Below are 27,397 nucleotides of genomic sequence, written 5' to 3' on the forward strand. Positions count from 1 at the left end.
CTCTTCAGACTGAGCTGCCCCAGCCCCAGCCCCAGCCCCAGCTCCAACCCGCAACCAACCCGCAACCATCATCGTGCCATCAAACCTCTCTGCACCACCGCCACTCGCCCCTTTTGACGGTTTCGGTGTCGTCTGATTATGTCGCACAGCTCGCAGCGGTACTTGAACTTGTTTTGGCTTTCTTCTTGGAAATACCCAGGGCTCAGAAATGGTGGAGCAAAAGGGGTAGATGGGTTTGAAGATCAAAAGGTAAATGGACAACCCAAAAGGAAATATTTTATCATTATTCTGTGTTCACTTTGGCAGCAGAGAAACTGAATTAGCGGCTTCTCCGTTCACTTGGTAGTTAAAAAAATAGTTATTAAAAATAAATCTCAATCATTAAATGTAAACCACAAATATCACATTCTCAAGGGTATCAAAGAGTCTTTCCACCCAGCTAGCTATCATTTTGCCTTAACCCGATAAGCGTGGGGGGCGACAATAAGGCAAGATCCTTGTCTATCCTTTCGTTTCTACTTCTGGCTTTGTATGTGCGAGTGTTTCATTCTATCCGTGTGTGTGAGGAAAAATATTATGCAATTTCAACATTTTACACACTTGAACATTTCCATGCTGCCCCGCAGCGTTTTGAGCTTCTCCTTTTAGACACTTGATGAGGTACTCCACCCACCCGTCCACTCCCTCGTTTTTTTTGGGGTAGAGAATTGTTATACAAGTATTTGGAGACAGTGTCGCCCCTGTTTTGTGTGTGCAGAGCATGTGGGCGTGGCATGTGTTCTCTCATTGTGTGAGAGCGAGCCCTTTGTGCCGGAGGACTTCCTTGAGGGATTGTGCCAGTGTGGCCGTGTGTCAGTGTGTCTCTTTTGGTCTCTGGTCGGTTTCTGTTCCCGCTCTTTTGTTTGCCGTAATGTAAGAGCAAGCAAATGTGTCCCACCGTCCACAGACAGCCAGAATGACGACGACGACGATGACGACTGTTGAACTTTGACTCGGCGCGAGTCCTCCCTCTCAGCTTTCATTTAAATTCCTTCCAGTGGCAGTTGCAACCTAAACCGCTTAGACTTTTGCAACAGCAAACAGGATCAGAAAAGAAGCCCCGGGCCAAAGCGCAGTCGACTTAAACGCATTCTTATGCAGCCCACTGACTGCTAAAAGTTTGCTTTAGCAATAACTCACACACAAACAACACTGGAACCATTTTTATAGTTGGAGCATATTTAGCCGGCGGGGGAAGAGCGTGTGGCAACAATAATAATCATAAAGCAAAGAATGTGCGGAGAACAAAAGGAAAGGAAACGTTGCCAACGCTTAAAGAAGAGGGATACAGCCTCTGGAGGATACCAAGCAAATGATGGCGAATGGGCGACATTTCCAACGTTTTCTTTTGCAGTTTTTAAAGTCAGTCGAAGCATACGGTCAGTCTTTTTTCTGGTTATTGTATACAAAATTCTCCATCGTTTAGGAAGTACTTAACGTTGCAGGCAGCCTTCGCTGACGTCTCAGTCCCTGCTATCAAGAGAGAGAGAGAGAGAGAGAGAGAGAGCTGGGACGCTCACCGGGGTAAAGTTGAAGGCACAAAAAAAACAGAAAGAAATAATAATAACAAAAAGCAAACAAAGAGTAGAGTCAAGCTCAGTGCATGAGGGAGGGACGTAGCTGGAGCCAAGTCTCGTGAGGCGCCTCATGTGGGAATTTTCATACGGCGCGTAGCAATTTCACACATTTACATAGTAAAACACACACACTCAGGCCCCCCAAGGTAGACGTGATGCCTCCTACCTAACAAGTGGCAAAAGTGTCGTCGCATAGCGGAAGTGAAAGAAAATGTTGCTACCCGAGTAGCAACTACAGCAACAATAACAAACGGAACAAAACGAGACAGAGGAGTTTCCGAGAGGCGAAGATTAAGATACCCTTGAAAAAAACTATGAAAATATCTGAGAAATCTTTGGTTGTTGAAGTGGTTTCTTTGTTGTTCGAAAGGAGAGAGGTTTTCTACACAATAAGCTCGGAAAGGGTATCCAGAGCATGCGAGAAATGCGCAAATTATATTCCGTTGTAAGGCAAAGGCAAACAACACGACTTTTACGATGAAAACGAGGCGCTATGAGGGCGCCTCCACCATGCGTGTGCTGCTATTGCGTACAAATAAACAAACAAAAAACGAGAACAGAAACGTTGCTGGCGTATAAATAAAATATCGTAATGTTGGACAGGCACCGTGGGAGCGGAGTGTAAATTATGCATTCAAAAAATACACAGGAAAACTCAAATGGATAATTGAAATTGCACGGGCATGTTGGCGTGGGAAGGGGAGTCGGATAAACATAAATAATTCATACTTACATTATTTAAATTAATTCGCATTAATTTTGCAGTTGGAGAAAATAAACAGGCGCAATTTAATTTTCTAACAATTATTTGTTGGGAATATTTAGCTGATAAGAATTAATAATGAGCCGAATAATGGGGGAAGCTTATTACATTCTAAAAATATAATTCAAATCATTAGAATCAAAATGGCAAACATTTTCCGTAATTATCAAATATTTCATTAGGTGAATAAATACAAAGAAATGTGTTGAATACTGTCATATTTTTTAAAAACAAAACCACAAAATTTCGAACGTTTGACCATGACAAATACTCATAAATTGTGATGTGTAATTTTCACAGTTGCATTTATTTGCACTCGACGTTTGTGTGCCAGTGCTGCCGTTTCTGCGCCGGGCTGCGTGCCTCCCTTTTGTTTGCTCTTATTTGCCGTGAACGGTTCCCCGTCTTGCGTATGCCCTACGTCGTTTTCCGTGTCCCTCTTTCCACGGTGACTTGTGGCGCCCGCAAAAGTAGGCAACCATTTCTGTTCTGCGTGTGACCGCATCGGAAAGCAGGAGGGAGGAGTAAAGGGCTGCGTGCGGCACATATCAACATCGTTCACGCTGTGCACAAATGCCATAAATGCTCACAAAACCCACACCCACACAAGGCAGCTCGCACACACCCATACAATCATCACACACACACACACACACAGAGGGGTTGATGGGGAAGCCGACTTACATGACGTATGAGTGACTTTTATGTTTTAATTGTGGCCCAAATGGCGGATGTGCAGGGCGTGTGTGTAGGGGGATGGGACCCACACAGCTGCGACAGCCGGAAGCCTTGAGACACTCTCTAATTGGCAGAGAAAAGGTTCACCCGTAACCCCTCCAGCCGGCGGCAGCCGAACAGCCCAAAAGGACCACACGCTATGCTTGTGCCGGGGCTGCTCATTAAAAATTTGCATAATTTATGAGATTTTTCTCAGTTATATATTAGATGAAATTAAGACCCCCAAAGCTCTGGAACTACTGTCAATTAATGATAAATGATAAATGTGGGCGGAGGAGAGCTGCGAAAAATATAAAAACTCCCCACACAAAATGCTATGCAAATTTTATGACAATATTATTTCATAATTAAAATTTAATCTCGCGTGTGTGTGTGTGTGTTTGGGTATGTGTCGGGTGTGTGCGGGGGCAAGGCTAAAAATAATCACAGATATTATAATTGTGAACTATGGCAAATAAATGTTGCAGAGATACCAAACACGAATAAAGCAGCGATAGATGAGAGAGACAAAGCGAAGCCAGGTCTTAAATCCATTTTTTTGTGACCCGCAGCGGACAATTGCCTGACATAGGCCAAAGGGCTTCTGGCCGTGTCCAAACCAGTCAAGCCCAGGCCCAACACCCACTACCATATTGCACTGCAACTCACACACAGAGACACAGATACAGGACAGGACAGACAGAAAGTAAAATTAATTAAATAAGAAAAAAGGTAAACCGAGAAGTTAAATATAAAACAGGAAAAGACAAACCCAGAACGGAGCCAAAGAGAGACGACAAACGACGGTAGAAAGAGAGCAGTAAAATGAAACTTGAAATTGAATAAAGCCCGCAGCGTAGGCGAACCATGAAGAGCCGGGGGGGGGGGAGCACCACCCACAGTGGGGCGACGGTCAGGCACAAAAACAGAAGTGAGACCAAAGACAAAGGAGACACAAATGCAATATAAAACCAAGACGAGCCAGCGTGGCAATGCCAGAGGAATGTACATACACTGTGGCATGTCAACCTTGAACAAAATCAACCCCACAATACCCTATAAAAGCGTGCGCCCACAGCCAGCGGGCAGCAAGCAGAAGACAGCGATGACGACTCCACCCTTGGAATGGATGAATGAGGCCCGAAGACATATAATTTTCAATGCACACGGCAAATATTCAGCCAAAACACCTCAAGGGAGCAATGTCATTTAGTCTGTCTTTCACTCCCATATCGCTTTGAATGTCTCTTTCGCTCCCACTGCACTTTGCCGTTGACAGGGAAGTCTTTGGAGAGTGCGACGGCCACGACGTCCACATGATTAAGGTTTCACAATTTATCTAATACAATTAGTCAAAAGGTGTTCAAGGTGTTCATGGGGCAGGGTTCAGTTGCGGTAATCGTAGACGCCCAAGTGACCGTCCTCTTCCGGGTCGATTCTTGCGGCTGTCCTCAAGAGGTGCGTCAACTTTCAACTTTTGATGCAAATTGTGGTCGAATTTGAGGGAGGGATCATCACCCAGGGCTGAAGTGTAGCAGGTAGACCATCCCAGTGGGTGTGGCCTTCCTTTGTTTTTTACGATTCGAGTGAGTTTCGGACCCAGCCGGGGGGTTACCAACCCAAAATGTCACCCACAAACTTCAATTAACTTGAAAAACATTTCAAATTGAACACTCTCACCTGCGCCTCTCGGCAATGCAGCAAAAAGCAACTAAAAGTGAATTGCAAATGGTCAAAATGAAACATTTTCAAATGTTTCAATCGGAACTTAAAGCAGCGAGGGTGGATTGAACATTTGTAGCGGTAAAATATACAAAAAAAAGGAAAGAGAAAAGGGAAGAGTACTCGATTGGGGATGTCAAATCGGGAACTTAAAGTAACTCCCCTGTTATCTGTCTTGGAAACTCTTTAAATAACCCTCACTGCAGCTTCACAGATAGTCAACAGGCATTCTTTTTTTTCCCCTTTTCTATCCTTCTCTATTTTGTTCTGTTTGCCTATCTCTATGTGCCCCTTCCCACTCTGTCCGCATCAGACATTAAGCATGGCCCAATGCAATATGTTGTCAACATTTTTTCCCACTCTACCCGATGCTTTCTGCTTTTGTTTTGTTGGCCATATCACAAAACCGCAAAAAGGCAGAAAACTTTTTCTGGCCAACTGTTGTTTATGTTGGGCATATTGGGGGTTGGGGTTTGGACTAAAGGCGAGTGGGGAAGGGGGAGTTGTTGGCAACAAACTTCAACAACTCAATGCACTCAATCAATGCACACAAACGGGCAACAGTCGCCTGCTGTCCACCCCACCCTGCCACGCCTTTTGTGGCACAAACACTCCAAACAGGCGCACACACACAGGGACAACCAGAGGCACTCAAAAGCACACACACACCACACACACACACTTAAAGCTCTCATCAGGAACAAGAGAGAGTAGCAGTGAGAGAAAAGAAAAATACAAAATGTATAGTGCCACAGATAAAGCGGAAAAACATCAACAAAGAGAGGATGTAGATAGATCGATACCCTAGAAGATCGATAATGTCTGTCGTATATGCTTAAATTTATGAAGAATTTTTTATCTTTTGATAATTGGAATGACAGCTTGCAGATGAATATTTGTTCCGATCCGCCTGTTTCCACAAATCAGCTTAAGATGAATTTCTTGCAGTAGATTTAGATCAGTAGAGAAAAGATTTGCATTGTGTAAACATCTGTCCTAGTTCGTAATACTCCTCGAAAGGGTATACACATCATGAAGAAGTTTGAACAACAGCAGCAATGCTGAATGCTGAAATGGAAAAATCAACAAGCGATTTTTAAAACAGCGTCAAAGACAATCAGAATACAATCAAACCGAAGGACACAGAAAAAAAGGGAGATGGAGCAAGAGAGAGAGAGGGGAAAACAACATTCAAATATGCGTTTATTCCTTGTAAACAGATTGATTTCAAAAATGATAATGGGTCCCCAAAAGCCGACAAAAGCCTACAGAGAAGGACAGCGGACCACACCAGGCCAGAGTAGGACAGAGGAGGGTACAGGCAGAGGGCATCCCAGTCGCTGAGGATGAGAGGGAGGGTGTGCCGTGGGGACGGGGACAAGCCGGCTCTTGGGCAGCCTTCCAACATTCACAGACCATTTGGCGGCTTAAGGTTCGCATTTCGGGTTATCGCTTAATCGCATCGCTTGCCTGCCACCCGTCTTCGTGGAGGCTGTTGTTGTACTCTTTGCAGAGGGTATGACGATTTTTTAATCAGAAATGATTGTATGAGGAATGGAAGTTTCTGCTGATTAAAAAGAGATGTCATAGGAATAGAAAATATTCTGCAAGCAGCACGGAAATCATTATTTGTGTTATAATATATCTCTGAATAATGTCCAATCTTAATCTCACCCGAGCTATGCCTCTGTAAGGGTATCAAAAACTTCGCCAACTGAAGTTCGATTTTCTTGCTGCTGTTGTCTTGAGAAGTTTCGCTACTGTTGTTGCCGTCTGCCTGTCTGCTTTGGTTTCGGTTTCTTGTCTTTGGTTTTCCTCTTACACAAAATCTCATCCTTACAATCACCAGCCACCCCTCCTATCCACAACCGCTGCCCACCATCGCTTTGCCGCTCTCCTCGCCGCACAATCATTTTTCAATAAACAAACAATTTCATGGGCGGCTTGTCTTTTGGCAAATCGGATCTAAGCCTCAATAAGCATCCAGCGACAAGACGCACTTCCTCAATGTCCTCTCTTTCTCTCTCTCTCTCTCTCTCTCTCTCTCTTCGCTGATGACTATCTCAAGGCCTTTTTTGGTTGTCGAGAGTTACCGCAAAATGTTGCTCCACTCTCCGATTACACTAAGCAACAGGAATCTTAATCGCATCATCTTGAATCAACAATTCTGATTGGATTTGCGTGTGTCTGTGTGTGCGTGTTGAATTAAATTCCAATTGTTTTTTCATGGCGAGCAAGTATTTCTACTCCGTCAAATTAAAATAATCAAAAATTGGCAACAAATTGAACACAATTTCAGTGAAAATAAAATATTATTAAGAAATTGATAAAGTAACTAATGGAATTATAAAACAATTATTATATTGTGTTGGAGTTTTGGTTTCTATTAAAATTGAAATGGAATTAATTTTCTTTATACATTCAATATGTATAAATTATGTAAGAGAGTAAGAGTAAGAAGCTAGCTTCTGCTGCCTCCGTTTAATCATAATAGAATTGAAAGGTAAAGCACCAAACACATATTCAAAATATCCTGAAATGCGTCAATTGTGGGGAAGAATTATTTGCATCAGTAAGTTTATTTGTCCCATCTTTGCCCAGACCTTATGTATGTTTATTTTTAGCTCTTGCTCCCTGTTGGATTTTGTGGTAACGCATTAGCGGTTTATTTTCAATATGACAGACGTACTGACATGTCATGTGGTTGACGCAAATGGCTAAATTCATTCCAAGGCGATATTCCATGCTCTCGTCTCTTTAGAGGTCGGAATTCTTACTTCAAATTCAAAACATTAATTGGTGGCATAATTTTACACAAAGCCTGACGCTGCTTTTCGGCATTTCTCGCTTCTTTGGTCATTTGAGTAATTGATTTATTTCCCATTTTCGTTTTGCATTTTCAGCTGCAGTTATTTCGATTCCATCTGGTTTACTTTTTATAATTATTTAGTTTATAATTGAAACTTTTGCTGTTGAGTAGAAAACTTGAGCCAATTATTTTCCTGAAAATAAGTTTCTCCTTGTGCTTTCAAGTTTGTTTCTCAGTGCTATCGATTTGCCAGCTGCCAGATTAGGTTCTTCCATTGATTAATAATTGCTTTTTTCTCTTACAAAATGTACATTTAATTGTATTCCAAACTGAAATACGATACAAGTTTTTGTCCAATCAAACGAGAGGAAATCACGAAGTAGTCGAAGGGGAAAATACAAAGCAGAGAGAAAGACATAGAGTGAGAGCGAGAGAGAGAGAGAGAGAGAGAGAGAGATTCGCTCTAATAGAACAGTCAAATATCCAGATAAATTTCAAGTCAAACAAATGGCTTAAGAGAGATCCGGAGAGTAATTACAACAAGAAGCCAGTCCCAGACCGGGCCCAAGTGAGATGCAGAGATAACCAGAGCTGCCTGTAAGAGAGAGAGAGGGGGAGAGAGAGAGAGAGATAGAGAGAGTGCGAAAGAGAAATGAAAAATTCAACAATTTCCTTGGTTCTGGGCTGTTGATTCCCTCTGCTTCTCCTTCTTCTCCCTGCAACGAATTGCTAAAATTTAACTGAAACATTTATTCTACAGAGCACTAAATTATTCCTGCGCCTGAGATAGATGGCATCGCATGGGTACATTCTCCATCTATCTCTCGCTCTATTTTGCTTTCTCTCTTTCTCTGCTGGACTTTTACCCTTTGTTGTATTTGTATTCATGTGGCAAATCAGCGACATTATCGTCTGCCTCATCAGCATCATCATCAGAGCACTAGCAGAATCAGCAGGCAGCCGCCGCATCATCATCTGCACCAACAGCTGCAGTTCGTGCCAAAAGTCATAAGACAGCGCAAAGCTAGTCGAAAACGTATCAGAAGGTGCTCTTTAGAGGATACCCTACCAGATACCCTTACAAATTAATTTACTTTAACCTCTTTGGTATGGCGCCTCACATATGAAGGTACTTCTGGGTCTGTGCAAAGTTCCAGAAAGCTGAAGTCTTAATCCAATATTTTATCTGCAGCGATGATAATGCAAACATCTTCCTAATGGTGTAATAACCTTTTGCAAGGGTACAGAAACAGCAAAGTCAAAAGCTGTTATAATTCCGTTTCTTTCTCCCTTGCTCATTCTCATTCTCACTATCTCGCTCTGTTTCCACTGCTCTCCGCTGCTTGCGCTGCTTTCTTTTGCTTGACTTGGCGCCCGTCATTAATATGCGAAAATTATAACGGCATTGCAATGGCATAGCCCCAGAGAGCGGTAGATCAAGAGAGCGCTTTTGTTTTTTGTTTGCCTGTCCTACGACTGTGGTTTAAGAGAAACCCAGAGAGGCAGGCACGTGGCTGTGCCAGTGACTGTGTGGATTGAGAGGGGAAAGGGGAAGATGGAACTGCGATGGAAAGACAGCTTCATTTAATTCTTCTGAGCATGGGGTATGGGCGGAGCGGGTGGCATTGCATTACTGTGCATTTAGCTACCGGTTCGTTTCATTTGCTTACGTTTGTGCTTATTCGGGTTTACCCGTCTCCTTTCTTGCTCCTTCCTCTTCTTTTTGTGCTGTGTGCCAACGTAAGCGCTTTTAATTTTCAGCTTGCATGCACAAAAGTATGCAATATGCTCCTCTTTTTTTTTGGTAACTCCCTCGACCTACCCCACATTTATCCAAAACAACAACGACAGTCATGCCTGCATGACATGGGTGTTGGTTGCATCCAGTGCAGTGAAAGCGACAGACTCGGGGATGTGTGGAAACGGGGGATAAAGCTCGACAATAGCTTACATAAAGTTTAAGCTCCATTAGCAAAATGTTACAGCCAGTGCATGATGCAGCCCAGAGGCGACGTGTGCATGCACTCACACTCTCTCTCTGTTTCACTTTCCTCCTCCCTACCAATCTCACTCTCGCCCGCTCACTGTCTGTTCCACTCTCCCATTTCTGAGTAAAGTTCAAGTGCAGCTCAAGTTTGGGGTTTCCATTATGTGCATGGCATACGAGTATTACATGGCTCTAGTCACAACATTTTTCGACAATTTGAAGGGAAAACTTTCTGCTTGCCTTAGGCCCAATACCCATGGCTCATTTGTATATAAAGTGGGCGATAGAGAACTTTAAATTAGACAATGCGTTCCGTAAAATTATGTATGAAGATGGCAAATGAATTCCTTAACATTTTAAAACCACAGATCAGAAATAAAGTCCATCCAATCAGCAATCCATACCTCTGCCACACACTCTGTAAGCCCTAAATCTTAGACAGAGAAAGAAAGTAATCGAAGCATACCATTCGCATCCTTTAATGAATCCTTTGCTGACCCTAAGCACACACAAAATTTCACTAATTGCAAATAAATTAACTCAGCCGGCTAATGGCCACGGCCCCTGCCGCAGGCAGCGTTCTCCAGAGAAAACCACAAAAATAAACAATTAAATTGGCCAAAAGAGCGAGAAAGAGATTGGGTAAGGACACGAGAAAGAGCCGGAGCAGGAAAGAGAAAAGAAGATGACCAACTGATGGCGGCATAAAAATCAATTCAAACAAACCACAGCAACGAAATGAGTTGCGGAAACTATAACTTACCCAAGGCCAAAGCCGGGAGCACATCGTAAACTTAACGGGATACAACTGTGGTGTAAGGGGAAACCATGGCTCCACCGCCGCCTCCGTCTCTGTGTGCAGCACAATGAATACAAATTGCTCGGTAAATAAACAAACATCTCAATAAGGAGCAAATTACTGACGCCAGTCAGCGAAAATACTACACGAAAGAGAAAAAAAATATATATAAAACCAGAACTAAACCGAAAGTTGTCAAAGCGACTATGAGATACCCTTGAAAGGTAGAATTCAACAGGCTTAAACTATGGTTTTCTGGCAGATCCAACCAGCGGGACAGCTGCTAATGCGATTAATAAATATAAATCAAATGTTATGAATGGGAAATACTTTTACACGAATGTAATACACCTATGCTCAGAGCAGGGTATGCAAAAAAAAAACAGCAATAGCTACAATGGGCAAACAAAACTCTAGCTAAAGAGGAAAAGAGAATTCGTGGAGTAGTAGGAGAAAGAAGCCGCTGCGAAACAGCAGCACCAAAATAAACACAGTCAAAGGAAAAGACAAACAGACACACACTCAAGAGACAAAGAGAGAGAGAGAGAGAGAGAGAGCATGAGTCAGAGAGAGAGTAGAATGTGCAATGCATAACAATAGCAACAATTTTGTTCTCGAGCCGCACCATCCTGAGTGGGAGTGGGACAGACTTAGAGGCCTTGATGGAGTGTGTGCCGGGAGCTTTTAAGAGTGGGAGTGTGTGATGCTAATGAATATAATGGCGTTACTCAAACGGCGACAGGCCCCAAGGCACATTAAACAAAAGGCAAGGACTAGGAACTCCAAGCTGAATGCACTGTCTTACCCCACAATCAGTATACCCTGCACAGGCCTAACAGTTCTAGTTTTTGCTTCTAGCTGTCACTCCTTCGGCTTCCCTTTACTACTCGTACTTATCCTTTGCCTACTCAATGCGATTGTTGCTGCTGCTCTTACTGTTATCGCTCTGCTTCTTCTCCTCCTCAAACTTCTTACTGTTGGCATTGATGTGTGTGGAGGGAAACTTGCTTAACACCAACACAATTGCAAATAAGCTGCCTCTTCTGTGGGTCCATGTCCATGCGTGTGGCTGTGTACGCAGTAAAGCAAATAATGAGCGTAAATCATGGTTTATCAATAAATATGGACAAAGGCAAAGATACATACAAAGATACGTACGATAAATGGGCAGGATAGGGAAAGGTTTATTGAAATTCATGAAGCAGGATAATGATGATGATGGAGAGGAAGTAAATACTACAGGAAAAGGCAAGAGCAAGAGCGAATGGGTAGGGGCCAGAAGAAAACATAAAGGACAAAAGATACAACACATGGGATACAGATTACAGAAACTCTCGGGATAATGAGTGCATAAAGATCTATAAAAGATCCCTAGAAGGCTTCCATAAATTCTTTAAATATATTTTTTAAACAAACAAAAAGAACAAAACTGGAAAAAAAGCTTAACAAAGTTCAAGGCAAACATTGCACAGGGAACCCCTCTGATTTCGAATTTACACAAGAAACTAAATCCCACCCAAACTAATTGGGGTTAATCCTCCCCATTTATTATCCCTGCAATCCGAACCCCACCCCGCCCGAATTTACACAAATTTTAAAGCATTTCCCCCGACCTGCAAGCAACCCCCTCAATTATAGATATGCACGCCCCTTTTCTTTTATTTTCCTGGCCCTAATCAAGGCTCGGCAATGTTCTTATCTTATTGTCTCAGCAATTTAATATTTATGCCGGCAATGGGGGTGGGCAGGGCAGGGCAGGGCTGCTTCCTTATAACTGTAACTACAGCCTCGTCCAGTTTAACCTCCATTTGAACCGAGACCCAACGGACGGCAGGGTCCAGGGTCCCAGTACCAATCCCAGTGCCAGTCCCAGTCCCAGTCCCCTTCCTCTAATCATCATTTCGCCTTGTTTTCTTTTCATTTTCCATACAATTTTCCGTTGCTTTTTTCCAGTTTTGATGTTGCCCCAGGGAGGTCTGAAGTAATTGTTGCGCTTTGCCACGCCCAGCGGCCGGCCCATGGCCCCCAGACACATTAAAGTCAGGCCAAGCGAGAGTCGCGAATATTTCCGTATCCTAGGGGGCAGAGATAGATAGCAGAAGGTACAAAGAGAGAAGGAGAGAGAGAGAGAGAGAGAGAGGGGAGAAGGCGAATCTTAGTTGGTGAAATATTTTAGCAGTAAAAATTCCCTGGTATCCTCTTCCTATTTTGCCACTTTCCGATTCTAGTTTCGTTTTGTCAGAGCGGAATCAATTTTTGTAGCTTTCTTTGGCTTTGGATCTACAGTGAAAGCTTTGCAGAGCGGATATTTTGGGTTCCAACCAGGCTGATATTGACTTAAAGGAGAGTTCTCCATGTCCATTTATGCAACTTAATTTGCCTCCTCAAAAATGTCTAAGCAGCCAATAAATTGTGATGTATATTAGGACATAAAATTGTTGACCATTCATAAGTGATGTCCTGCCCTTGGAGCTGCCACTGTAACAGGGTTAAGTCGCTGAGAATGCATAGCCTGCAACGGGGTTTTTATTAAATTCCACAATCGAATTGCAGGCATCGCATCTCTGCCATGGTAACGGCCATATCCCGGCCCAGATCCTCATGAACTTTTACAGAGCCATTATATGCAAATGATGAGAGCAAAGAAAGCAAATATTGCTACCTCGGGCAGTGGCCACACCAGCAGGGGCAGGACCAGAAACACGACCACTACCAGAGCAACACACACACTCTCTCACACGCACTGGCATTGTTTGTACTGGAAGGCAGGACGTGGTGGAGCATGGAGACCACGACGAGCAGGAGTGTCCTGGCTCATGTGCAGACATTTACATAGGCAAACAGCTTCTTCTTCCTGTACGTCCTTTCATGTGCTGCATGAAGCCAGGACTGCCTGGCCGTGTCCTGGCACGAACTACTAATAAACCAAGAACACCAACACCAACTACATCCACAACAATGGCGATGGCAACGGATATTAAGCCTGAACCGGCCCCGAGGACCCCAAAAAAAGAAGAAAAAGAAAAGAAAAGAAAAGGAAACGAAGCAATAGTGGAGAATGGAGAAGGACCTGGAGAATAAAAAGGAAAAGTCTCTAACGAGGCTAACTTTTTGCCAAAGATTAAAGATGGACCAGCAATAGTGTAACGATACAGTGACCTGCCCCACACGTGGGCCAAACACCAAATATTCCCCCCTCTAACACACCACTCCCCGCTCCACTGTCCACCCCATACCGATGACAGCTTAAACAAACGCCGCTAGGGGGCACAACAGCAACAGATGAGACGGTCGAAGGATTTTTGAAAACGCCCAAAGGCACAATGGAATCGAACATGATTTGTCGCCTCTTAACAGTCACAGTGGGACAGATGCCACGAAATTGTGGAAGGATTTGGAAGATTCAAGAAAACATAAAAAGGGCAACAATTTGGAGGGTTTATGGAAGTCGTACTTGTATTTTGAATATGTTAAGGTTGGGGCTTGGATCGAAGAGTGATGGTAGATTTAGTCGTGTTTGTAGTCTCAAATTAATTAAAAAAATATTTATGAGTAAAAATAATAAAGTTACAAGACTTAAACCAGAGAGCTTATTACATTTCTTGCCTCTGCTTAAATCCTACACGAAAGAAAGTCTGAAAGTATTCCTTTGTTTTCTTTTCTTCAAACCATTTTGATAATATTCTGCTAAGAGACAGACATCACATTTGGACATCATTTGCCACAGAAAAGTTTCGACTTGACAGCAATTATGTTTCAGCTTCAGCGAGGTACAGGGAGGGACAGTGTCTGCATAAATTTTCTTGTCATATGTGTAAAAGTTTATTCTTTTTCGCATTCCATTTCAAGCATACTCTTTGGCTGCTGATTCTTGGTATTCTTATTATTTTGGTTCCCTTGCAAATTTAATCACTTAACCCCAATGAAGTATGAAAGGAAAGTTTTCCTACCCAGCAGGAAAAACTTGACGGAAGAAGCAGAAGGAAGGAAAGAATTTCTTTGAATGGGTGTGTGTGGTGGGGGGAAAAGGGAAATTGATTTTTCACTTGGCAGAGGTCGCAGCCTGAGCATATTAATTCCACTCAAACCCCGAACTTCAACTCCAGCAGCCACACACCCATTGTCTGCCCTGTTGACACTGTTCTCGGGTGTGTGCATGTACTTTTGTGTGTGAGTGTGTCAAGGCGCCCCCAAATGACAAAGTTACTTAAATTACCCAAAGAGAAAGTTTCTCCTGGCGCTGCCGCTGGCGCTGGAGGTGATGCTGCTGGTTGGAGCTCTTCTGCTCTTCTGCTCTTCTGCCTTTGCTATGCCCTTGAAGAGGGTATTCTGGGCTTACACCTAGAATATGCTTTAGACATATGCTTTAACATGAAATATGTGAATAAATCATTGAAATTAGATCAGTTTTGGAGGAGTAAATTGTATATCCTCCACGGAATCAGTCAATCAATTAGGGTATGCAATATTCCGCACATATTTACAGCCTCTTCTTGATGCTCTACTTACTCCTGCTTTCTGTCGCGACTTCTAACACCGTTTCTGATGTTACTTTCGCTCAGTAGTTCTCCATTTGCAGTTCGACTCTTAAGCAGAATTAATGAGTGTGAGCGCCAGCGAGCATGCAACCTAAATTCACTTGAAGACCAAAAGTAAAATGAAAGTTTTTCCGTTGGTTTTCCCTTTTATTTTCACCATTTTCTTTTGTATAGAGTTGAGTTTCGTTCTTTATATTTTGGTATGCTGGCCAACACAGTGGTCTCTGCATCGTGTGTGCGTTCTTGCCAAAAAAAAGTTTACCCATGCAGTCTCATTAATGTCTGTCCCGCTCTGTCCTGGGCTGGCCTGGCTGTCAGTTGGTGCAGCTTTGTGGCAAGTTGTGGCCAGGTGCTTGCAGCAAGTGCCTTCTTAAAGTACTCTTACACCTGGGTGGTGTCGTACAAGGGAGGGGCAAGGGCTGACTGTGCATCTCTATGCCAACAAATTGGAGATGTTACACAGAGAGAGACTTATGTAAATATGTACATGTATACATAAATGTATGTACATACATTTTAGAGTATGCATTTGTACATATGTTTATGAATTTCCAGGCTTGTTTATTAGCATTCCTGATGTGGTGTTGCAGGTTTGCATTGTGATTAAGTTGGAGCTGTGTTCGCTCTGGAAATTCAGGCTACACGAATAATGTAAAGAACAATAATTCCAATTACAATCTAGAATATGATTCAGCCTAAAATAAAGCATTATATTAGTAAGAGGATTAACCAAAGAGGATTTCGATAAGGTTTGCTTCTGAATGTTTGCCCTGAGCTCTCTCTCTCTTTTGATTCAATTACGCTCATTCCGGAATACTCAAATATATCAGAAATTTAATGTCTTAATGCATTGTGTGGAGAGTATAAACTCTCTCTTTCTGCCATTACCTAAATATAATCTGCTTCATTGCTTATTTTCCATCAGTTGAAATGGAATCATTTCGATCTTCGGTTGATTGCCATTTCATAATTGAATTGGACAACATTAAGAGTGTCATTCATGAAATGTCTTCTCAGACATCAAAAATACCACAAATCATTGCTCAACCCAAAAATGTGCTGTCCTCGCCTCGGACACGACATTGCACTCAAACTGAGCCTCAAGTGGAGCGACAACAATTGCAAGTCACAGAGAAGAGAGCCAAGGATATATTATACTCATAGAGATTGAAATATTCCCACACACATACCAGAGCTGGGAACTCCCTGATGTATGGGTGGGTGGATGCCTTTGTATACAATAATATCCTTTCACATTTTATTACACTTGTAATGTGCAACGATTGGTAAGAGGAGGAATGATGGGGGTGAGTCTAGAAGGGCATCCATGTGAGCAGTCATTCTGGAGTGACAGCCGCAGGCGCTGTAATAATGTAGGACACGCAGAAGGAGAGTAGGTGGGCGTGTGTGTGTGTGTGTGTGTGTGTGTGCTCAAACATAGTCTATCCAGCTGTAGGGGGCTGCTCTCCCTCACTCTCTTTGTGGGCTTGTATCATTGTCAATATTGACAATAAACAAGTTTGCCATAAAATGTTACAAGAGCCGAGACGAGCCTTCAAGAGGGGACATAGAACGCTATAGACAAGGAAAGATATAGAGATAAAGATAGAGATAGAGCGAACAAGTGGCCACAGTGAGTGGCAAAAGTTGAAGACTCTGCGAAGTGGTGGAGCGAGGAGCGAGCATAATGCATAAATCAGGCACTCAATCATGTTGCAAAAACCAAAACATCACATTCCTGTCATCACATTGACTTATTAATCGTATATAAAATAAATGTTATATATGGCATTTACACTTGGAAAAATAAATTAGCTATAATTTGGAAGCATTATTACAGCCAAGAGAATTATCTGCAGACTATTGCATGCTTCAATTTAGTTTAAGGCGCGAAACTAAACGTTTTTATACCCATAATTATTTCTCTAAGTGTACCTTATGTAAGCAGCACCTTTACAAATTAAAAGAGCCATAAGAGGCAGAGAGTTTGATGTTTTTATAAATTATATAAAATATACATTAAAGGGCTGGCTCATCACTCAGGGTTGACTGACACTGGCCATGGTAAAAATAAACTTTTGTAATTAATTAAAATTTCCACCCGCATAAATCAATCATGGTGGCGCCTCCACTCCCTCCGTTCACCCCAACCCCAATTAATGATTTAAGTCGTCTGTAAAACAAAAAATAGCCACGAAAAAAATATATAAATAATTTTTGTCGCACTCTTTCGCATTGCAGATTTCATTACTGGGCTGCGACTGGTCGAGGTCCGCATACCGAATTACGTGATTAAGGGCTCAGCGGCGCAGCTGGAATGCCTCTACGATCTGGACGGAGAGGCCCTGTACTCGGTGAAATGGTATAAGGATGGCAACGAGTTCTATCGCTATGTGCCCAGGGACATGCCGCCGGCTCAGACCTTCCTGCTCCCAGGTGTTAAAGTTGATGTGAGTATACGAAGTCTCTACACACACAGATGCCTACCCCAATGGAAAGAGAAACAAAAGGAAAAAAGTTTCAAAAGTCCGGGAGTGTGTCGTACTAAAACTAAACATTACAAACAACGCTGCATACTTTTTGCGGTGTCTGCCGAAACAACAATGCACTGGGTGGGAGGGGCACATCATGTCCCTGTGTATTCCAGTGTATTCTCTCAATCCTCTTTTATGTTCCTCTCCTTTTATGGTCTACATGTGCGAGTGTGTTTTTGCGAAGAATAGCGAATTGTTTATCGCTACACTGAATGAGGTGAGCTGCGGTGAGGGTTGGGGATTGGGTTTGGGGTCTGCTGGGTCTAAGGTAAGTCCTTACCCGTGCCGACAATGTGCTACGCTGCCTTCGCAGCCAGACTGAGAGAGACAAAAGAACTACTAGACTCGTTTGTGCATCCTTCTAAAAATTAGTTGAATAACAAAAAACTGACCTGAGTCAGGGATTTCTGCAGAAATGTGACGGGAGGTGACTTGGGAGAGATTTCTCAGCTACGAAAGATGATTAGAGCCGGGATACATATACATAGAGTTTTAAGGAGTTTTTTATTTAAAAGTTTAAACAGAAAACCTCGATATATTTTAGATTCTATCCTCCAGTTTCGGCTTAAACATTTTCCAATATATTTAACCTGAAAATACCAAAACTTTCTGGACCAAATAAAGTTCCTAGTTTATTACTCTTTGGATATTCTTAGTCGTTGGAAATTCTCTCCCAGTTTTGTTGTAAATTTCGAGTTTAATTTTTGTTAGCTGGTGCTTGAGCAGGACTGCTGCAAGAGTAGCCAAGAGTTTTGAAAGTACATAGATGCATATAACATGCCATGTGCATATACTTATGGAGGGTAGGGATGTTTTTTTTTTTTGAATTGCCAGATCGAACTGTTTAATAGTCCGAACCGAAGCGGAGTGCATGTAAAGGATGGATGTAGAGCACTTAGAATGGCGTCGCTCCATTATTTTTGCCACTAAAACTTTGGCACGTAACAATGCACTAGACTCTGCCGGGTAACACCAGCTCCACCTCCATCTCCGATTCCCATTCCGATTCCTACTCCACCACCGCTTTTGCAGAGCCAACGGCACTTCCAGGGAGGAATAGTTGGTGTAGTGGGGTGAGGAAGCGCGGAGAGCCAGTGGCAGATAAGCACGTGAGCAGACAATCGGACCTGGTTGATGGCAATGGCAACATTCGACATGCCTGCCACTCTCTTTCTCTTGCGCTCTCTTTCTCTCCTCTCTCCTTCCCACTAATCGGCTACCGAAAAAGTGAAATCTGTTTTCCCATGAATGCGTCCGTCCATCCGCCCGTACGTCCTGTGACGCCTTGTTCGTGAGTGCCTCTATTTCGCCCCCCTATCTCTCTCTATGTGCCAGTCCATCCCTCTGTCTCTCTTTAAGTGCAATAAATATTTCAAGTTGCGCTTTTGCGTTTCGGTAGCGGTGGTGGGCGTGACCGAGTGTGTCCATAAAGCGCGTTATAGCAACAGCAACACATACCACATTACCGCAAAGCGATTTCCGTTGTGCCACTATGGGAATTGGTGAGAATAAATGGCACAAAATAAGATTTGATTGTGTCAAGAAACGCGTCTATGGATTCCCCAGGGGATTACTGGAAGGAAACTAATCATTTAGAAAATAATATTCCTTGAGGAATTGAGTCAAAACATTCTTTAGTTATTCCTGAAGTTGAGATTTAAAGTATTAAAATTAAACAGTTACTCCCTCTCTCTTTACCACAGAGTAAACACTTTTAGCCACTCAATTCGTGCCTTCCTCCCACTGTCGCTTTTGTTCTTTTCGCTGCTTAGCGGTAAACTTTTTGATGTTGGGGCCGGCAGAAGATGCCAGTTAGCGATAACCAATTGATGCGCATGTACGTGTGGCTGTGTTTGTGTAAGTGTTAGTGTAAGAAGGGGAGCTCCATTTGCTGGATATTGTTTTAGCATAATCGATTTGAGTGACTTCGGGAGGGGTGGGGGCGGACCATGAACTGTGGGCAGAGGACCTGCTGCTTCTGTGGCTGTGGCTCTGTGGCTGCTCTTCTGTTCGGTTTTGTTTTATTGCAGTTGGGAATAGTTTGTTGCTGTTTGCTGTGTTGCTTAGACGTGAGGTTTACCTGTGCTGCCCGCTGCCCGCTGCCTCTTCGTCTGCGTTTTCTGTCCGTGTGGTAAACTATAAATTAGGTTAAAACAACAGCAAAAGGACGAGGGTAGATTGTTGGTGGGCAGAGGGCCGAAAGAATTCGCAATAAAAGATAACAAAGTGCACTTTTCTGCTCCGTCAGATAACACACCGAGGCCGGGGCAGGGGAAACTGATCCCCGGTCCACCTTAACTCCAACATCTCCTACACCCAGCGCTATAGACCCGGGATTTAATGGCTTAAAGTTCAAGTGAAATATTTGCCTAACCCTTTTTTGGTCAGACATTCAACACTGACCCTCTCGGACGTTGGGTCTTTGCCGAGGGTGAGGTATAAGACGTAGGACGGAGCCCCGACATTCAAAAGGCATTTTAAAAACAAATAAGAAGTAGGCTGTAGGGGGAATAACGACTTAAAGATACCCGGTAGCTGAATGGTTGGGGATAACAGCGGAATACTTTATCCGATCGAAAATGCTTCAGACCGACTTTTACAGGGTACCCACAAGGAGCACAAGCACAAAGTAGAGTAGAAGAAGCGGCCGAAGCGAAAACATGCGAAACTGCGGCAGTTTTCAAAAGCAATTACGTTACATTAACGTCCAAAGTGGCTGCACGTCGCCCCCTTTTGCCAACATGCCCCTGTCCAAGCAACCCAACCCCAATCCCATTGAAACTGCCAATGACAACGGAATTGGGTGAAGAGGGGAAAAGTGAAGGAGATCGAGCAGTGCAACAACTTTTCGCCCACTTTTCGTTACATTAATTTTAACCATCTTCCATCTCTCTCAGTGCCATCATTCAACAATTTCACTCTCTTTTCTCTTTCTCACTCTCTTCCATTTTTAATTGCAGTTGCACAACTCAAGCGACGCGATTGTTACGCTGCGCGACGTCAATCTAAACTCGGCGGGACGGTTCCGTTGCGAGGTTTCCGGTGAGGCGCCTTCCTTCCAAACGGTCACCGAGCATGGCGATATGGTTGTTGTGTGTAAGTATATGTATATATAGCTCCTCAGCACCTCCTATATCCTCCTTCTATATACTGGTAGTAGTAGCTGCTGAAAGTCAGGCGAAAACTTATAACTCTAATTAGAAATTGTGGCCATTTGGCGTTGACTGCAGACTGGTTGGCTGCTGCTGTGGCTCAGCGGGTTGCTGTGGTGGGGGCGAACTGCGTCTGACGTCGCCTGCGACTTTGACTTTTACTCTTAAAACTTGTCACAGAATGGTGGTTGTACTTTAAAGCTACAGCAGAGAGACAGAGAGAGATGTACGAAGAGAGCGAATGAGAATGAGGTGGGGAGCGAGTGAAATGAAGTGTTTAAGCTCCTGTTGATTGAATGCCAGTCGACACAGAACTTTGATGTGGAAGGTGTTGGCTCATGCTGTCGCCACAAGAAAAGTCGATAGCAAGAGAACCATGCTTATGGAGGACAGGTCGCTCTCTCACTTTCTGTGCAACTCGTTTCAAGTTTTAACTGGGTGAAACAAGTCTGCAGTTTACAGTGCCCTCAGAATTAAAAACCAAATTAGTATGGAACATTACTGAATAATGTATTCAGAGAAGTAACTAAAATGAGTTAATTTTGAGTTCTTTGTGCACAGCTTATATATTTTTCATCATTTATAGATGGAGTTGTAGATGTAAAAGTTCTGGGGGAGCTAAGGCTGAAGAGCGCGTAGATAGTAGCAGTGAGCTGTAAGCTGGAGCGCTAACAGATATCTGCAAACGGGAGCGCTAACAGTTAGCTGTTACGGGGGCGCTAACAGACTGTTAACCTGGAAAGCTAACAGCGCTGTTGCTCTGCTTCAGCTGCTGTCCGATTTTCTGACTTTCATTAACTTTAAAGTCAGCTTAAACTTAAATAGTAAACCAGGGATTATTAGCAACGAAATCTAGCTCTACTGCCAATGGTATAAGTTTAACCTTGTCCAGCGTTAATTTAATTTTGCTTACCAAAGTGGCTCACCTGATTCTGAGCAACTGGCCGGCTGGTTGGCTGGCTGTCCTGACCCAATCAGCTTTATTCAATCGAAATTGTGTTTACTTAGTCAAAAAGCATTTGAACTGCATTTGACAGGCTTCATTTGATTCCCAGCTTCTAATGCCAAACAAGCTTAGTGGACCAGCCCAACCCCACAGGCAAAACTGCCCAGAGCTTAACAGTTTAACTCAATTTTGGAAGTTGTCTGTCCGTGGATCCATGAGTCCCTGTGTCCGTAAGTCCGTCCAGGTCTCTGTCTCGTCTCGAGCAGATTTCCTGCAGGGCAATGCCAAAAATGTGCTGAAGACGCCGCCACGCAATCCACTGGAAATGCAAACAAAGCAAAGAACAAAACAAAAAAAATATCTCTCGGTAGATGATTTAAAGTGTGAGGGTGGCAGTGGCAGTGACTCTCTTCCCCTCATGCCAACGGGCACCGCACCCCAACGAGCATACCACTAATACACGTGGCGCGTTGAGCACTTTGAACTGGCGTTGACATTTCGTTTGTTCAATTATAAAACTTTTGCGTGGGCGTGCCATAGCACTGCTCTGTCTCTCTCTCTCTCGCTCTCCCCTCTATGACTGTCTCCCTTTAGTGTTAGCCCTCGTCGTCCTGCCTGTGTCTTTTGTTCTAACGGAGGGGCTTTTGCTGTGCTTTTGTTTTGCTGTTTCCTGGCTTATTGTTGGTGCTGCTGCTGCTGCTCATACTGTGGTCCCGGTTCTCTGGTTCTGTTTGGCTTTCAATCAAAGTTTTTAAAAGCTTCAACAACGAAACCAACGCATATGCCGCACAGCTCCCAGATGGTTTTTCTTCTTCTTTTTTTCGGGTCCCTTTGGCAAACAACAACAAAAACAGCAAAGCAAAACCATTTCCGTTTCCGTTTGCAGAGTCCAGCTTGGTGCGGATCCCACAGGAACCTAGCCAATAGATCCCTAACTGATGGGTACACTAACTGGATGAAAGACTGGCTTTGAAAGCAGTTAAAGATATCTCAATTGGGACGGGATTTAAGGGACAGTTTTTGATGGAGTTATTTCAATATCAATGGATGGAATGTTAGCGACCCTTGATCTCCCTTTAGTTAGAGTATTTCAGATTCCACTTGACAAATTTCATTCCTTTTTCTGCCTTTTTGTAGTTTGCTTTATTTTTTTGTTCGCAATTTTATCAGACGTCCGTCAGTGCATCAGCGGCTGGAACTTTTATTGAATTTCCGGCTGCGCTTCGCTGACTTTGTTGTTCCCTTCCCCCCCTTCCCCCCCTTCCCCTCCGCACTGCTCTATTCTGCTCTATTCTTGTCTCTTCTGGTGGCTGCTGTTGTGGTGGTCGTCAGAGCTTAGGTTTATTACGAAATTCTAAAACCCGCACAACACTGCATGCTCCGTGCTGCTGTCCCCCGCCAAATGTCTGCGGCTGTAAATGAAATTTAGCTTTGCCCAAACTTCGTCAGCAGCCCTCTCTCTCTCTCTCCCTCTCTCTCTGGCGTTAAACTAACTTGTTGTCTCTCTTTTGCAGCTCTGCCGGACCAGGGACCACCGAAGATAAGTGGCGGGCGTCCGCGCTATCAGATTGGCGATTGGGTGCGCATCAACTGCACGGCCGGACGCTCTAAGCCGGCCGTGGATCTGTCGTGGTTCGTCAATGGAGAGGCCGCCGAGCCGCAGAAGCTGCGCAAGTACGACACCATCGTGTCCGGGCGCGACCATCTAGAGACCTCCGTGCTGGGTCTCCAGTTTCGAGTGGAGCAAAAGCATTTCCGCAACGGCGACATGAAGTTAAAGGTAAGTCCTGAATTGCATTAACCCTAATTTAGTGGGTGTCTAACTTGAATTCTCGTTGGCTATTGCAGTGCGTGGCATCGCTGTCGACATTGTATTGGCGCAGCAACGAGGAGTCCGTCGAGGGCGATCGCCCACAGAAGGCGCCCGTCCTCGAGTCGCGCGAAACCGTCTACGCCAGCAACTCACGCGCCGATCCCGTCCAAGGTATGTCATACCGGGAATTATTTGTTACCAAAATCTTATCGCTTTTCATTCAAACAAATGCAGCCAGCAAATCGGACTCGCTCCTGTTGGCCCGTGCGCCCAGTGCCCTGCTCCTGCTGGCCCTGGCCGCGGTGACAGCCCTGGCGGGTGGAGGCGGCATCTCTGTCGCACGGCACAGCCACTCCAAAAATAAAGATCATCAAGAACATGATGAGAATGGGCAAGAGAATGATAAAAAGAGCGAGAGAGTAACTGCTGACGTGGACGGTGGAGAGGCGGAGGAGCTTTTGGTTAGTGAGTTGCTGGCGTTGGAGTTGGAGTTAGAGAGGAGCGCGAGCCGAAGCTCGACGACGCAGGAGCAGAAGCAGCAGCAGCATCGGGGAATGACGGTGACTGCACGGTAGCTGCATTAAGGTGGGACTCCTCACCCTCCAACACCGTTTTCACCGATTTTTCCGTCTTCGCTTTGCATAAAAAAAAAACTGAAAAAAACTCAACATAAAAGAGAAAATCAAAAAAAGGAAAACACACACAAAACAAGCAAAACAGAGAAAACCTAATGCAGCTTATTTATTTATGCCGTTAACAAAAAAGCTTTCATGAATTTAATTTGTAAAAAGTGAAACAGAAATTATCTAGCACATAAATTAAATTTAAACTTACTTAAAACATAATTGTACGAAATTGTATGTAAAGCCAGGTGCGAATGTGTTTTATCCGATCCACAGCGGAAAATGTTAAGCCCCCAAAAGGTCGCAAAACCGATTGTAAATAGTAAATGTTTAATATTATATAAATATATATATATTTATGTAATTGTATTGTATGTTATTACCTTTTAAGCCCCCTCACACACTCACACAAAAGAGCCGAAAAACGAAAAGCGAATAAGCTAGTTAATAAACTAAATCAGCAAAAATATAATAAAAAGAATATCATTAAAATGAAAGGATAATTGAGCAGAAGAATCCTCCAACCAAAGTTGGTCACGGCAAATTACGAGTTTAATAAAATATGCATAAATAAATATATAGGAAAATATATGTAAGGATATGTCTGTCAGCTTAGTGACGATTACCGATGACAGATTACGCAGCATTTCAAGCGAAAACAAAGATTGGATTAAGCGACTGGTGTACAGTGCGTAGCGAAACTATAGAATGGCTTCGTGCAGTCCGAGTGTCCGTTCAACTTTGACCTTTGACTTCTTATTTTGAGCTTCTATGCTAATACCTATTCGATTGATCAATCAATGCAACGGAGTGTCTACCTTTTCTATAGTTTTGTAACGCACTAAACAGCCACTAGAAATTCATTCAGATTAAACCACACAAACATATTTCTTCTTTCAATTAAAGTTTTATTTTTTAGAAGCACGTATAACATAAAAGAAAACTGTAATTAAATAACAAGGAACATTTTAGATATAGGATCACAAAAAAATCAAACCAAAAAAGCACCTAATTTTAAAAAGCAAAACAAAATGAATATAAATGAATGGAAAAAAGAGAGAAAAACTAATCAAATTTAGAAATTAAAACTTGGTGACTGTTGGAAAAAGTCTTAAAACTAAACAAAAACATATCGTACATTTATATGAATTGCCAAAGTCTTAATGGGTATTAACCGAATGGAAAGCTTCCACTTTTCCCCCTTTATAAATGCCATGAATGTGTCCTGTGTATGTACAAGTGTGTGAGTGCTTGAGTGTTTGATCATCCTCTGTATAAACTAATAACATTCCGAGCTCCATTTCGCCACCATCCATACAGATAATGTGTACACAATTTAGTTAGCCAAATGTTAGGAACACAATAGCAAAAGGTCAAAAAAACAGAACAAAACTAACAAATCGAAACAATAGCAAAATGATTGTGATGCAGCCTTAATAAAACACAATTGAAATCCATTCAGATCTGATGCGAAATCGAATCAAATCGAGCGAAAAACAAAATCAAATGATTTTTGTTATTTGGTTGTGTAAATAGAAATGAACTTTGTCCAAGGATTCCATACTGTTTTCCCCCTCTTTGATGTCAATAAAATCTGTGTGTAAATATGATTATGAGCTAACTAAATTAGAATTAAGGTGTCAATGGCAGCAAAAGCGAGAATGCAAAAGCCATGCGCCAATTTTAATATTAAGCAATCGAGAGAAAATTATAAATATAAAGGATAAACGAGGAATTAACAATAAATATAAATATGAATTCAAATGGTAATTGCAGTGCATTGTGAATGTGAATGTGAATGGCCATTTAAGTCGGACATAGATCTACCTTTATATGCATACACACACACATAAATACATATATACACTCACACACACACACACACACATAAGGATATATAAATCTGCATTGTTGTCAACTGTAACTGTTTTTTAAGTCTTATTTAATATCGAAGCCATTAACTGCAATTAAAATAAAAATTACTAAAACTGAAATCATAAAACTACAGCAAAAAATAATACCATGAAAAAGAAGAAACCCTATAAATGGCATAAAGATTAAAATGAAAAGCAAAACAAAATATAAGTGTGTGCTAATTGTAAGTGTAAATTATTTGTGTATTTAAATAACAACTTTTAGATGTATAAAATAAAACAAAAGCCAAGAGAAAAAAATGAATTAACGAAAATCCAAAAATGCATTCGAATCTATACGATAAAATCTATGTGAATCAGTAAACGAATTCAAACCCTAAGAGCGCTGCAACATAAACAGAAACGAATTATTTACAAACGAAAAACTCAACTCGAATCAAATGCCATAATGTAATTTCAACTGAATTTAGCTGCCAGCGAGGGGACTCGGTCTCTAGAACTCTGTAAATATCTCTAAGCCCCATTCGATATGTGCGCCCCGAGCGATCCAAGCCAGAACGAACGAATTGTGAGGAAGAATCGTGGAAATTCATTAATAAAACATACTTGTTTCAAAATCAAATTAAAAACTGGAGTTTCATTACTTGATCGCACACTATAGTGTATCGTGAAGCGGCATTATTTAGCTACTTCATAGATTGTTTTTAATTCATGAGATCTACAATTAATCCGCGCCTTTGACCTGTTCTCTGCTCCATTGTAATTTCAAATTTGTCGAAATCTGTGGCGGTTTATTCTAATATCGTTTTGCAGCTTTAATAAGTGTGTCACCGATATAATTCTCCTCTTTAAATTTGCCTTTTCCAACAATTTTCAGTTGCTTTACTTAAAATCTCCTACATAAATCTGCTTCAAATGAAATTGCTGTTTTGTCCACATTAAACCGGCTTCAATTATATGAAAAGCCAGCAAGGGTACCTTGTCCAGCTGCAGAACGAAACCTAGTCTGTATTTCTGTGTATTTTATATATATTTTTTGTATTTTATTCTCTGGCTGGATGCAACACAAAGAAAATTGGGTAATTTTAAGAAAATATTTCAAATACGTGAAAATGTTCCAAGCGAACGTGACAACAACCTTCGACGAGGACAACAACAAAATGGTAAAAGAGTCCCAAAGAAAAGCCAAAACGTTTAGCAGTAAAAAAGAGCGAAGCAGTTAACAAAAAAAAAGGACAATGCCAAAAGAAGAACTTAAGCAATGTGCAGAACAGATACAGGACCTGTCTACATGTGTGGAAGAATGTATAAAGAGGTGTGAATATTAAGTGGATAAGAAAAGAAATGTTCTGCCATTCATCCTTGGTACATATCAGCGAAACACAGCGCTGACCAGCACTCATATCTGTGCAAACAAATCCTGATCCCTATCAGAGAAAACTTTAGGAGGGAATCCCCTTAGTACCACATTTTGCCTTAGCCCTGCTCATCCTCTGGCAAAGTA

General features: G+C 42.5%; 1 protein-coding gene across 3 annotated transcripts in view; it reads left to right on the forward strand.

The window, feature by feature from the left end:
• The window catches only part of LOC117584167, an 80,272-nt gene extending 54,586 nt beyond the window's left edge, over nt 1-25,686 (forward strand). For 2 of the 3 annotated variants that reach the window (XM_034272931.1, XM_034272932.1), the window contains exons 3-6: nt 17,193-17,401; nt 20,446-20,581; nt 23,098-23,363; nt 23,432-25,686. In XM_034272931.1, coding sequence (XP_034128822.1) covers nt 17,193-17,401; nt 20,446-20,581; nt 23,098-23,363; nt 23,432-23,971 — 1,151 coding nt within the window. In that variant the 3' untranslated portion in view covers nt 23,972-25,686. The remainder of the gene's footprint in view (nt 1-17,192; nt 17,402-20,445; nt 20,582-23,097; nt 23,364-23,431) is intronic. The other variant, XM_034272933.1, reaches the window with a different exon arrangement.
• Nucleotides 25,687-27,397: the final 1,711 nt, after the last annotated feature.

This window comes from Drosophila guanche, unplaced genomic scaffold (genome assembly GCF_900245975.1).
Source record: "Drosophila guanche unplaced genomic scaffold, DGUA_6, whole genome shotgun sequence".
NCBI lineage: Eukaryota > Metazoa > Arthropoda > Insecta > Diptera > Drosophilidae > Drosophila > Drosophila guanche.